Genomic DNA, 14605 nt, shown 5'->3' with positions numbered 1-14605 from the left:
CGGTTGAGGTTTGTGGAAGGATGATTAGAGGTCCTTCCACCACTGCTGCCTCAGGTATGCTGCATACAAGGTGTGAAATGAGTGTGAAATGTGAGTGACATGTAGGAAGCAGAGAAAAAGCAGAAAAACAACTAATTGATTACTTTAACACCATATAGCTTCAGCTATCCACTCTGGCTCCCGGTGGAGTAACTTAAAGTACATGTCCCTAAATGATTGGTGAAGGACCTGAACCAGAGAAACATGTCAGTCAAAAAAATAAAAAAAGAGATGATTTAGATGAGAAAGGTACTTACTGATGGTTATCTTGTAGAGCGGGAAGGTGTCTGTCAAGCATTTGTTGGTGATGTTTAACCCAATTTGGCAAGCATTTTTCAACACTGTTGGAACCACTGACTTCTGTTGATAAATTTTCCCTGATTTGATTGATGAATCCGGCTACATTGGATAAGCAAGCCAAGCCAGAGGTTGAGATTTGAAGAGTGATCTTGTAAAATAAAGTGAGGGTTTCCAATAGATCCCGTGCCAAGTCAAAGTCAGACTGATTGAGGTGGAACTTCCAATCAATCCCAAGCCATTTGTGATGCTGCCAATTGTCACTGGGGAAGAAATCAAGGTAGTCAGTTAAACGCATCCAATTGATAACAAAGTTTATAATAATAAACTTACATTGCGGCCTCACAGCTAAGGATACTGTTAATTTGGACAAGGGTTGAATTACATTGGGTTCACATATCTCGCTTGACGTTTTGAGGAGTTTCACATCCATTTTTGCGGCAGATTTCAATGAATTTAGCTTTTGATTTCAGAGAGTATTTCAATATTTTAGCAATGGCACAAAACTAGAGGAAAAAGATTAAGATTAGATTATCAACTACAGTCAACTTTTTTGGATAAATTGATTCTAGTTGCAAACCTTTCCCAAACTGTTTCTGCAACACTTGGTTGTGTAGCAATCATCTTCCTCTTTTTTGCTAGTGTGTTCAATATCATCCAGACTGGGCAGCTCTGAATCATCTAGATTTTTTTTGTCAAGAGACCCAACCTTGCTTCCATCATCATTGTCACTAGAACGGTATCTTTCTTGGAATCAAAGCTAGTACATATGAGATGAATGAGCATCTTGAACAAAAATAATGATGAAACATTGAACTTGCAAATTAATGCTTTGCTCCACATCATCATTGCTGGATTCAGAATCACCTGAGTAATCCTGAGCCATTTTGGGGGGGGGGGGGGGGTTTGAGACCCTGCTTGCTTCTGAGTTCCAAAGGGCCGTAAGATACCTTGAACAATCAAGTTGAGTACGTGTGCAAAACAGTGTACCCACTGGGGCTCCCCTTTGAAGTGGGCCCACTTCTGCTTTTTCAGCTCTCTTACCATGACCTTGTTGTTGGTCGCATTGTCGCTGACAATCCCACATATCTGAAGGGATTTTTTTGTTCAGATAGGAGTCATTGGAGACAGTCAGAGACAGAAAATCCTGCAAAACAAAATAAATAGTGACTAACCTTCTGTTGAATACCAAATTTCTCCACAAAAAGGCGGACAGTCTCTGCAAGATAATGAACTGTGTGGCTTTGAGAGAGGCAAACAAAGTCTAGAGGCATGGCCTCTAGCTTTGGATCACCCGATTGATCCCCTGCTAACTGGTAGATGATGATCCCGAGGATGTCAAACCCATTGGGTGACTGCCAGGCGTCAACACCTAAGTACAATGCACCTTTCTGTGCCTAATAAAACAATGAAAAGCTCAGCTGGGGTCCAACCAGTTGGAAAATGATTGTCAAAGAGGAACTCACTTCCAAAACCAACTTATATTCCTGCTGTATAGCGGAGTAGAGCCTGTGGATATATACTGAAACCACTTGTCTTGCTGGTAGATTCTTGACGCCCGTTGGATGAAGAATCACCCAATGGCTAGAATCAACTAGTGCCAAAAAGGGTCTGGCAGCCTTGGCACACCAGACAGCGCAAAGTTGCAGAACCTAAGTAAATTACTTATGGTCAGCCTAGTTATCTTGATCATAGTTATGTGTTTTTTACTCACCTCTTTGGGATCAACTTCCCCAGTTCCCTTGATCACAACACAGGCCAGATTAACTTTTGATTTCTGTTCATTTTGTTTTTGGAGGCAGTTTGCAGCATGCTTGATTAAGTTACTGCAAGACAAGTTGGAGGTTGGACGGTTAATCTTGATTCCGCATCTGGAAATGGGGGGTCAGCTATTCAACTGATTGATCATGGCCATAAAAGAAGATCACTCAAACTCACATTTTGCACGGATAAGCAATCATCCGTTGGTTATTCTTGTCAAGCTGCTCAGAGAGCTCTGGTACCAAGTAAGATTTATAGCTTGAACTCTGGCATTTTGTGGCGACCCTCTGTGCCCGTACTAAAAAAAAACTCAGAATCATTCTGCCAGACAAAGAAGTGATAAACGGAAAGTGCTCACATAACTCCTACTCATCAGTTTCAAGGCTGGGTATTCCTGATTGAGGTTGGGTACTACTTGGAGTTGGAGTGATGAGGTCATCTCTGCTAGTTGTTTCTTCACTTTCCTTGTTGTTGTTTCTGGTTTGGTTTTTCTGTGTGGATAGATGAGCTGGAGTTGAAGATTGATTCAGAGCAGATGAGGGGATGATGGTAATGTGTTGTGTCTTCTTTGCTTGCGGTTGGAGGCCATGATTGATTGATAGTTCCGGCGGGGAGTTGATGACAGGGGTGTATGGTGGCTGTCTCAGATGTTTTTTACACATGGTTGATGGCGCCAGTGCGCGCCCCAGGCTGGGGAGCACACTGGTGCCGTCAACCCTATTTAAACCCAATCAATTTACCTGAACCCGGGCCCAGCGGTACCCGGGTACCCTCTGCCTTTTTCACAAAAACAGACACCTGGTACCACTTATGAGGTACCTTATTGGCACCTGCCGCACCCATAAGGCGGTACTGGGTACCCAAACGCCGTCCCTAGGTCAGCTGTGGCCATAAAAAGTGGCTAAAAAGCAGCATAACACAGTCTAGTGAGTGTGGTTTTGGTTGCTGGTGGTTAGCACTAGCTTACTGTCTCTAACATCTGACAGAAATCCTGTTATTTTTAGCAGTAATATATTTACTATGATGGGCTATGGCTAATGATAGCACAGAGGACCCACCATTTCTGGTAGTGGTGGCTAAGGATCCTGGAAACCCCCTTTAAATGTTGGTAATGTAAAATATGGAATACTGGCTGAGTTCATACATAGGGTGGCACTGGGGGCCTTTGAGGGGCCAATCTAAACATTTTGATGTGTATGCTTGAGCCCAGGGGTCATGAGGTAAAATCACCCCTGGGAACCCCAGAGAGTTCTGCGGGTAGCAGCAGATTTAACCAAATTTTGGCGGAAATTTCATACATTTCTGCCATTTTTGATGCCTAACCTCTTGAATTTCAAATCCATTCATACCAACTTAAGGCCTATACATACCATTTTGCAAAAAAAAAAAAAAAAAAAAAATCATACATTTACATTACCCACCTAGTTTGAGGGTTTCCAGGGTCCTGGAGGCTGAAGTGGCTGACAGCTAGCTGGTTTAGACACCAAATTCAAGCACACCAGGCTGATGTCAGGCCACACCAAGTTATGTGGAAGCTCCAAATTCCGCCAACCATTGCTACATTTAGCAAGCCAATAGTTAGCTCACAAGCTAACAGCCATTGAACTGGACACATCACACAACTCAACACCTCACAAGCCCCTGATACAGTCCAATTTCTCTGTTGATCAAAAACTTGTGTGATCTTAGCTCAACCGGTAAAGATGATCTGACAGGTGTGCCAATAAAAACTTCCTGGGAAATCACAATTGTGAACCCTGCTAATGAAAAAAAGCAAAGCCCACCAACATTCTTTGCAAAATAAATTACAGTTAAAGGTTGAAAGGGGTTGATACACAAATGTGTTTTTTTGCAGTGAATAATGTTCAAAATTCTACAATGAGATCTCTGATTGATGTATGTAAAGAAAGAAAGATCTTTTGGTTTCCAACCATGGGCATTAGGATACAACCAAGTGAAGACTAACGACAAGTGAGCTAAGTGTGCAACCTTGAGAAACAACAACTTTGAGAAATGAGGGAGTGAGAAAAATGAGAGAAACAGACCTAGACTCGACACAAATGAGATGAGACCGGATGAGTGAGGCTCAGAGGAGTGAAACCAAAACTTTGGATGAAGAAAAGAGAAAAAAACAATAGGAAACATGTTTAACTATACACATCCAATATTCTAGGTTTAGTTTTGATAACTATTACTCTCCGCATCCACCAATGTGCCGCAGCGGGGTGAAAAAGGAAACCCCTGGACTGCAAGTTCAACGCTATGAAGGTTGTGTTTTCAAAAGAAAGTGTTACATCGGGATGATAGAGACAGATTAAATAAAGACAGATTAAAATTTGTTGGAAGTGGGAGAGGAAATACTTTGTCAGCTATCCTGGGTGTGGTATATTGTGGACATTGGCTTTATTGACAGTGGCTAAGAATTGGATGGAGTGTTGTTGTAAGAGCTCAAAAATATTATCGGGTGAAATCCTCATGATTATCCTCGCCGCCTTACTCGCAAACGCTCGTACAAACGGTGGTGCTACTTTGTCTCGTATGAAGTTGTGTGGATATTTGTCTGGGACCCAGCTGGCTGCCCATCTGACAAAAGGTTTTTTTTTACGTAATGATTTATCGACAAATCGTGAAGTCTTTTCCGGTGTCAGATATCTTGAAACTATTGGCTGCAGAATTCCATCCACCAAGCGTGCCAATTGAGCTCGTGCAAGTTCCTCTATCAGATCCGCAGATTTTCGAACGAACAAAATGTCTCATCTTGGGTTAGAATCATCTAATCTTATAAGATGTTGGCGAGATTAGCTATGAAACATACGCTTATCAACAATGCCAGGTGGAGGCGGCTCCTCTGAGTCCAGTGCTTTTTGTGAATGTTGGACTTTTTCAACAGAAGATTCCCTCCCGGATATTTCATCCAAGTGACTGGCGGATGTAGGAGCTGGAGATATGGATTCGGAATCCGAAGGTTTGCTTACTTTCACCCATGCCTGGGATGTAGACTCCGGCGGCGAGGATGGAGCTAGGCCGAGGCGCGATAAATTGAATCAAATATATTGTTTAGTTCACTTGATGTGTTGAAGAAAATTGTTTTAGATTTTTTTACTGACTGGGGCCGCGAGGGAGACGTGTTCTGATGGTATCTATGAGCGAGTTGTAAACTTTGGATGGGATGCCATACAGACTCCACGAAACCAATGGAGGCGCTAATTGATCAAATGTCGGTCGGTCAATGTAATCAATCATCTTTGCCCAGCGGTACAATACGGAATCTAAATTGTTGGCGAGATGAGCTGCAGAAACGTACTCTTATCAATGGTAGGTGAAGGCGGCTCCTTTAGCTCAGACTCTTTTTGCGGATGTTCAAGTTTGTCAACAGACGATTCGCTCCCGGATATTTCATCCAAGTGACTGGTGGACGCAGAAGCTGGAGATATGGATTCGGAATCCGTAGGTTTGGTTACTTTCGCCAATGCCTGGGATGTAGCTTCCGGCGTCGAGGATTGAGCTACGCGCGATGAATTGGATTGAATATATTGTTTAGTTCACTTGAGATGTTCAAGAAAATTGGTTAGATTTTTTTACTGACTGGGACCGCGAGGGAGACGTGTTCTGATGGTATCTACGAGCGAATTGTAAACTTTGGATGAAATGCCGTATAGACTCCACGAAGTCACTGGAGGCGCTAAATTTAACAAATGCCGATTAAACAATTAAATCAATCATTTCTCCCCAGTGGTCCAACACAGATACTCACCATAACTTTGTTCTATCTTGTGGGCCAAGTTTTTGTCCGTGCCATGCAAATTGGCAAGCTCTGGCACGCTAGTTTCACTTCCAATTGCCTCCACACCTTCCTTCTGAACACCAGTTCTTTCAGAAGGGGAATATGGCAGCTTTTTGACCCCGGAAGCTTTTCGCCCGATGGGTGCCCTTTCCGCTGCCGATTTTTCCGATGCTGCAGAAGGAATAAAATATCAGTGAGACATCGTGTGTCTCTCTTGGAGATTTATCTTAGGCGTCTTTATCCACTGACCGTATCGCCGAGGTGAATAAAATTTGATTTTCTTCATGATCGCTTTGAAAAGGTAGATGATCGTGAACCTGTTTGACTTCATTGTTTTGACTTTTACCCAAAGTGATGAAGCTCCCAAATCGAATCAGATGTACTCCACGGCTATGAGGGAGAGGTGCATTCGGTACTGCTTCAGAATTTCAGCTTACGCATCTTCTTTTTCAGATAATAACTCCAACGGCCAGAAAGTCCACGGTTCAACTTGTCTGGAGGCCCAGGCTTTGGTTTTCCTGGGATTTGACTCGTAGCTTTCTGCGATTGAGACGACGTAAGAACTTTGGCTTGAACAACTTCGGTCTCAGTCATTCCTTTGGAGCTTTGTAAATTTGGTGATTGCGAGTGGTTGATTGAATCTTTTTCGGGGATGTCGAGGCTTAATGATAGCGATTCCGAGCCAGGGGCAGGTTTCTTGGGAAGTGACTTGGTGCTTTCTAGGTTTGGGACGGCTATCGTACTGAGTGATGAAGCTTCGGCGGTTCGTGAAGTAGAGTAGGCTTCCTCTGCAATAATCGGGGCTCGGCTTGCCATGACCGACTTCGGCACCGTGGCGAGTTTTTCTCCAGACACGCTCGCGGCGATGAACGCCCTTCGATTAAGATGAAGTGGTACAGCAGTCAAGGACGATGAGACCAGCCAAACGATACTAATCCAGTATATCAGCGACATTCCTATCATAATCTGGGGGTATGATTTGAATGTGCGAGTTTTGAAAAGAATGAGTGCAGAATTAAGGGTAAGGGTACCAGCATTTCATCTGATGAAACCAGATGAAACACCAAGTTCTGAAGTTGTCGCAGCCTCAGACGGAAGAGAACATTGAGTCGCTGTATGTAAATACACATTTATTTACCCTCACATCCTGTTTCCATAGGGCGTGGGTGGGGGGGGGGGGGCGTTTTGGCAGTGTTTTGCGTTGGCCGGGCCACGGTCTGGCATGGACGCGCCTCGGGATCCGCCACGGAGGCCGGCCACTCGAAACTCGACGGCAGACGCATACACCGGAGCCTCCGCAGTTCGAGCTTAACAGCCGCAGTTCAGACGCATACATACAGCCGCATGCATGCCGCAGCAGCACTCAGCTGGACTCGGCTCAGGGGAAACGGCCAAGGAGAGGTGAGCAAGAACGAAATCCATTTCCCAGATAGTACACTCGCAAAGAGAACTCCCGATGGTAAGCATCCGAACTCTTCTAGCTGTACCTCTTGTGGCTTAACTCATCGATCGATTGCCAGCCCTATCAGCATTCGACTCAGAAAAGAAAATTTTTAAGCCTTCCTCCTCAATTAGCTGCTGAGCTTACCGCACTTGGTCATAGCGTCACCTCAAATTCAAACAGCTGGCAGGCGCGTAAGAATCAGAAATTATTCTCCAAATCCAAGCCAACTCAAAAGAAATCCTCTTCAAAGAATCCACCTTCTTCGGCCGATCGACGGGCTCAATCTCTATCAGAGCCGAAATCCAACAAGAAACGGAAAATCGATGATGATCCTCATGAGGTTCCAGAACCTTCAAGCTCCAAACTTGAATCCCGGACGGCTTTAGAAAAACTGTTGAATAAACAACAGCAACCTCAGGTAGTCAAAAAAACCAAGGATCAAACACTCAAATCGAGAACCAAAGAGGAGCAATTCGAAGATCAACAGATAGCATGGTTAGAAGCTCAATTAGGTTTGAAGACTGGCCAGCAATCAAAAGCCAAGCTACGTCAGGAATTCCAAGAGGATGGATTGGAAGGTTGGGGCCTTGATTTGTCTGCAACAACAAAACTGGGCTAAACCAAGCTTTCTGGGTCTTAACTATGTGCAGATTTATTTGATGGGCTGGATGAATTGGATCAGCTTGTCGAAAATCTAAACACTTTGCAGGATCCAGATGGCAGGGTCAATGTAGATGTAAATTTGGACGAAGACGTGAGATTTTCTTTTATCTCTCCGTGTCCCTTTTTCTTCAGACTAGTTTGATGCTCAAAGGGTCAGCTGAAACTCAACCAACAATTGCATATTTTCTAAAAAAATGTCACATCGTGACATGCAGGCTGCTGAATTGAGCTCTGAATCTGGCCACAGCTTGGATTCGGAATCTACCTGGCTTGGCTGCGAAGATAATGTTGCTGGGGACGATAACCTAGTTAACCACGACTCGGATCGAATAGAAGCATCTATGGCACTTAATCAACCGCATAAATTGGGACAGAGTCGATTTGCAGAAAAGCCGGATCCACAAGAATCCGTACTATCTTCTGATAATCTAAAACGTTATATACCTCCTCACATGCGATCAAAACAGGAGGAAGCACCCAAAGACATCGGGAAGCCGGACGCACCACCCTTAGACCTTCGTCTAAAGCGTCAAATGATGGGGCTCCTCAACCGCGTCTCGCCAACCTCTGTACCCGTCTGTCTTGAAAGCCTACGAGACCTTTACGTATCACATCCGAGAGCAGTGATCACACATGGGCTGGCCGACCTTATCCTCGGCTTGATATCATCGAAAGATTCTCTAAGTCCCGCATTACTAGTAACCTATGCCGCTCTGGTCTCTGCAATTACTCGAGGCGGTGTACAAGTTAGTGGGGTAGATATTGGCTGGGCAGCAACTTTTATTGCTGAACTGGCCTCTAAGATTTGCGAGATATACGACACCGCGGATCCGATGAACACTCCCGCAGAAGAATTTGGAAAGAGTGGTATCAACCTGCTGGGCTTTCTATCGCACCTGTATTTCTTCCAAGTTGTTAGCTGCATGTTGGTATACGATATCGTTCGATTGTTGATTGAAAACGGATTGAGTGAACATAGAGTGGAGGGATTGATAGTTTTGTTGAAAGGTATAGTTTCCTCTACAATTCAAGTCTCAGATCCGTGGCTTTGGATTAATCTGAAGTTGTTGATGCCAATAGCCTCCGGACTGCGTCTCCGTCATGATGACCCATCGGCCCTCAAGGACATCATTATTATCGTCCAAGGGAGGCGAAAAAATCTCGAAAACCCCAAGTCAGGTTTTTATACATATGAATATCCTTCTTAACTCATCTGATCGGTAACTTACCCAAAATACACTTTCTCCCCGCTTGAAATAGTGCCCGAACCAAATTCATGCTGGACACCTTGACGGATTTGAAGAATAACAAAGTTCGCAAAGAGCCACAATTGAGCAGTGGGACCCCTGAAGAACTTCAAGAAAATCTGAAGAAATATCTCGGAGGATTATCTAAGAAAACAGGTAGGAGACGAGTTCGGAAGATTCCATCATGAAAACATTTCCTGCTCCACTACTGATCTAAGTATTCTTCCTTTTTTCTTTTAGGCTTGGATCCAGAACCAATCCAATTCAAATTGAAGGATTTGCAAGAGGCCCATGAGAAGGGGAAGTGGTGGCTGATTGGCGCTGGCTGGAATGGAAATCCGTTGGTCGATGGAAAAATTCAACTACAAGGCCGAACACAGGATGCATCTCCTCATGATTCTACCGATAAGGTAATGATGGACTTAGCCAGACGCCAAGGTATGAACACCGATGTGCGTCGGAGCATTTTCAACGCAATTATGACTGGAGAGGTCCGTCTCGACTTTCCTTTTCCCAGTGCCCTGATCTCATGTGACCAGTTCCTCATATGCTTTTCGAGGGTCTACCTTGCTCGCCACCATGTAGGATTATGTCGATGCGTGTGAGAAGATTAATCAGCTAGGACTAAACTCGGTGCAACAAAGAGAGATTATTCGAGTTCTTCTGCACTGTCTCGGAAAGGTTCGCCACTTTTCAATCACCTAAACTAACAAGAGAAAACTTGAAACGTTCTCAATACCTTCCCTGGAGTAAGTAAAAATATCCAACTGACTGACCTGTCATTTAATGAATACCTACAGGAAAAGAACTATAACCCATATTACACGATGATTGGACAAAAATTAGCATCTGAATCTCGATCGATCCAGATCACGATGCAGTACTTACTCTGGGATTTCTTCAGAGAGCTCGGTGAAAAGGAGGTCGGGGGTCAGGAAATGTTAAAAAGCATGACTCTCGAACAGGACAGCAGTGACGGTCATTCGGTAGATCTCAAAAAGCTTCGTTATCTTGCTTGGGCATATGGATGGTGGATAGCGAAAGGATCTCTCCCGATTACCGTGTTAAAGGTATTTTCTTTTTCTTTTCATATCAAGAACGACTCAGAGAAGTTGACTGTATGCTTAATTGGTATCTGACCACTGGTCTAAATTTCAGCCTTTACCGTTTGGATGTCTCAAACAAAAAACCCAAGAATTCTTGACCACCTTGATGAGTTTGATTTTCCTTTCGATCCACTCCACTTCACCTACCCTCATTCCATCGTCATCAGCGATATCAACCTCGGCTACATCATCATCCACCAAGTCGATAAAAATAGACCGCTCATTGCTCGAAACAATCTTCAAAAAACTCTTGACTAACTCAAGTCTATCTCGATCGTTTCTTGGCTTTTTAGTTGAAGAAACCCATCAAACTGGATATGACTACTTTCTAAACAAGCTCATCAAGCAACCCCTTACCGATAGTTCATCAAACCATCTTGATTTTTTTGGCGTAATGATCCCTCAGAGTCGGCTTGTTCACTTTCTCAACATGATCACCCAATCCAAGTCTTTACTTGTCGACTTTTTATCCAACCAACTTTGATCTTCTTTCCTGAATGACACATGCGATGAAGCCGATGACCAATATACATGAATAGTTACTCCCCGAGTTCACATGCATATACAGATAATTTACGTGCTGCACTGACAAATTCATCAATGGATGCATTTGACTGTGATACTACATTGAGGATTTTAAAAAATAGTAGAAAGTTGAGCACAGCTTAGGCTATCCCAGAGAGCTGGTAGGGCCATTGTCCAGTAGAAAAGGCTGCAATGGAGTGGTGGTGCTGATTGGCTGAGTTGCTTGAGTGGCTTGGGCGGCGGACTTGACTGTAGTCTGCTGAAGACCAGGGCCAGTCATCCAGCACGTGTAGTGCTTGCGAGGACCGACCCAAGAGGGAGTCGGAGACCTGCTGAAGTGCATATGTTTGTGGGTGGGAAGAGTGGAGTGGATGCAGCTCCAAAGCTGCACCCAAATTCACACAATGTCACCCAATGTTGAGAACTTGAGTGACAACACATTTTTCCTGGTGGCATGGATTTGCAAAAGCAAGAAGAATTGCATACATCCAGCGGGATTGGTAGTCAAAACAATGGACAGGTAAAAATAAGGATATCAGAAACATATGTAAAGAGAAAGTAGAATCCTAGAAGTAATAGTTCGGGTTAGTGGCCTAGCCAATCAAGGTAGAGGAAGAATGGTGGACCTACTTAGGCTGAGGACTGGCTGAGCAAGTCCCTCAAGTCCTCCAAAACAATTAGAGGGGAGTAGCCTTGTGATTTCCTCATCTTGTCCATTTTGATCCCAAGATGCTCTGTGAGTTGTTTGTTGGAAGTATCCCATTTGCTTGAGAAACATCTATAAGTGGGAGGAGGTATGAAGTCAAGATTGAGTAGTGCTTTTGTGTCTTCAAGCGTGAATCCAACAAGGCTGATTTGCGGGTTGCCTTTACTTTTGTAAAAATGGGATGATCCTTATAGCTCCATGGTGTTGTAGAAGATATCCCAATTGCCTTTCCTTGAAAACCACTCCCACAAGAGAGCCTGAGTCTTGAGAGGATCAAACAAATTTGCTTCTTGGAAACAGCTATTGATGTCTAGTTCATACATTGTCATCCTCTCTATATGGCCAAAGATTGGATGCAGGATTTGTAGAAACTTCTCCTTGAGTGTGTCCTGAATGTGGTGTGCAAGCTCAGCTCATAGGTTCCAGTGCTTCTGATGTTTGATGTTTATTGAAGAGAGGTCTATGACATCTTGAGTCTTCATGGTTGAGCTAGCCATTAGTTCTTGCCAGATACAGTACGAAAAAGCTAATTGGATGGAATTGAGTTGGAGCTGGGGGAAATTCTTAAGATGAGGTGAGATTGAAACTTACCTGAATACTTGAGGTGTGTTGAGGAGGGAGGCCTGCTGATTTCATTGGTTGCTCCACTCCAAATTCCAATGTGGTGGTGCTGAAGAACTGGATTGGTTGAGGCTGTGATATATGTACAGGCTCAACGGGCTGAAGCAGTTTCAAAATTTCAGCTTGACCATCCACAGCAGTGTTCATACAACAAGAGAGCAACCCTAGTCCTGGGTGATAGGAACGGTTTGAAGCAAAGCTTTTGTCAGACACCTTTGTCCACAATCATGGCCTCCTATCTTCCATCCTCCTCATCTTTGAGGAATACAAGATACAACAGCAGGCATAAGTACATTGTGACATACCCACTGGAACAGCAAATCTTTTTCAAACAGTCCCTTTGATCCATCCAAGCAAGCTTTCTCCAACCCCCCCCCCCCTACTTCTGTTGCATAGGAACATTCAACATGGCCTTGGAAAACATGTCTTCTGGAGAGGTCAAGAAGACTTTGACTCACCTCTGATTGGAACTCATAGTGGCACATTCCATGCTGATGAAGCATTGGCTTTCAGCTTTTTGAGAAGCTTGGATAAATTCAAATCATCTGGTCTGTCTCTCTTCTTTCTGTTGATCTATTATATATAATTATTTCTGCAGCAATTGAAAGATACACTTGACGGATGAAAGTGATATGATTGAATTTTGTCTTCTGATACATAGGCTTGGTGAGAACCAGAGATCCCGCTGTGCTTGAAACTTGCAATATTGTTGTTGATGTAGGTGGAAAATATGACCCAGCACATCATTGTTATAATTACCATCAACTCAAGTTCTCAGAGACCTATTCAGGAGACCATCACAGAAAGTTTTCCTCCGCCGGTCTGATTTACAAGTAAGCAGACCTTTTCCTGAAGCTCAATAGGGCTTTGTTTTTGTGTTTTACAGCACTTTCTCTTCTCGCACTGCCTACAGTCTGACACCATAGGAGCTCCATACCAGCAAGGATGTAACCACTGCGCTGCACTGACAAAAGCAGCACTTTTAGCGCAGCACACACCAGGGATGCTTGGGGGGCACTCCCCAGGGAGTGCCTTACCTTGAATTTTTTTTCATAACTCAGCGCAATGTCTACTACATCATATGTGTAATCAAACATAAAATGATATACAAGTATATATGAAGTATGCATAACTCAGCTGGAACTCTTCTGTAAATCAGTAGTAACTAAATTGGACCACAGAACACAAATTGTCTGTAACCAAAGTTCAACTCAAGTGCAAAGCACCACTCACACATTGTTTTTACCCAAGGATGAAGTCAATCTGAATAGTGTTGGAACCATTTCATCATCCTGTACCCATTGCTGTGGCCTCAACAGAATGTGATTGGTGTGTGATTTGTCACCCTATTGTACGCGCGTACAATAGGGTGACAAATCATATTCCATCAGGGCAGTTACACTAATATTTTCTTAAATTTTACCCTCATTTACTCGGCAGAAGTCCCCCTCTGGTATGAAAAGTGCCTGATTTGTCACCCTATTTATGGTCTTCAAAGTTGAAGTTCATGCATGTATAAATGCATAAATCATAAATTCATAAAACTTTGTTTGCAGGGGATCTCACCAATCTGCTTAAGTAATCTTTGGCTTTCCCAGCCAAAGAATTTTTATGAATTTATGATTTAGGCATTTATGCATGCATGAATTCCAACTTTGGAAACCATAATTGTACGCGCGTACAATAGGGTGACAAATCACACACTTTTCAGACCAAAGGTGAATTTTTGCCAGTTAAATGAGGGTGACACGGTTTGGAAAAAATTCAGCTGGAAATGTCCCTCTGGTCTGGAAAGTGTGTGAATTATGTGTGATTTGTCAATCTATTAGGGGGGTTCACGATTGGATAAAAACTTTCTGGTGGAGCCTTAAAAAAATTCTTGCTGGTCCTCCTTTGGGCCATAAAATCACCACCAGAAATGCCCACCAGAAAAGGTAAACCATTTCTGGTGGTCCAACATGGACCATAAAAATTTAGAGAATCCGATTGATAAACGAGGTGTGTGAGATTGATGGCCGGTCTTGACCCGCCCAGGTTCATGGTGTGATGGGCACCAGTACATTTCCTTTGCTCAGCCAGCATAAAATCCTCCTGGTGTGAGGCTAAAAATTTAATTTTTCAGCGTGCGCATCTCTACTGGTGAGGTGATAAAAAGTTGCTGGTGAAATCCAATCGTGGACCCCCTCACCCTATTGTACGCGCGTACAATAGGGTGACAAATCACACACCAATCACACATTTTTTAGAACAGAGGGGCATTTGCAGCTGGTTGATTTATGAACTGTTTTGCCCTTTTGTACCCAGCCAAAATACAGTTCTACTGCTCTTGTGCAAATATTAAAACATTTTGCACTTCTCAAATTTTCTTTATCCAAATCTGGGCAGTTGTGTTTCAGGTGTGATATATGTTTG

The 14605-nt window shown here is 43.5% G+C and overlaps 2 protein-coding genes across 2 annotated transcripts; one reads left to right on the top strand and one right to left on the bottom strand.

Annotated features, from left to right (window-relative positions):
* Window positions 1–4466: 4466 nt before the first annotated feature.
* Window positions 4467–6835, bottom strand: PtA15_1A367 (uncharacterized protein; the record flags this gene model as incomplete). Its single annotated transcript, XM_053165387.1, has 8 exons — window positions 4467–4813; window positions 4913–5116; window positions 5205–5300; window positions 5402–5602; window positions 5684–5779; window positions 5852–6052; window positions 6131–6220; window positions 6319–6835. The coding sequence occupies 8 exons, from the start codon at window positions 6833–6835 to the stop codon at window positions 4467–4469; spliced, it is 1752 nt and encodes a 583-aa protein (XP_053016584.1).
* A 502-nt stretch (window positions 6836–7337) lies between these two features.
* PtA15_1A366 (uncharacterized protein) lies at window positions 7338–10825 on the top strand (the record flags this gene model as incomplete). The annotated part of the gene is made up of 10 exons (XM_053165386.1): window positions 7338–7340; window positions 7402–7903; window positions 7976–8079; window positions 8204–8996; window positions 9069–9162; window positions 9249–9391; window positions 9476–9726; window positions 9821–9916; window positions 10036–10305; window positions 10394–10825. 10 exons carry the CDS (start codon window positions 7338–7340, stop codon window positions 10823–10825), a joined length of 2688 nt encoding a protein of 895 aa, XP_053016583.1.
* Between the last annotated feature and the right edge of the window lie 3780 nt (window positions 10826–14605).

The sequence above is a fragment of the Puccinia triticina genome, chromosome 1A (genome assembly GCF_026914185.1).
Source record: "Puccinia triticina chromosome 1A, complete sequence".
Taxonomy (NCBI): domain Eukaryota; kingdom Fungi; phylum Basidiomycota; class Pucciniomycetes; order Pucciniales; family Pucciniaceae; genus Puccinia; species Puccinia triticina.
The sequence above is the reverse complement of the archived record's forward strand: the minus strand, read 5'-3'. Positions and strand labels throughout refer to the sequence as shown.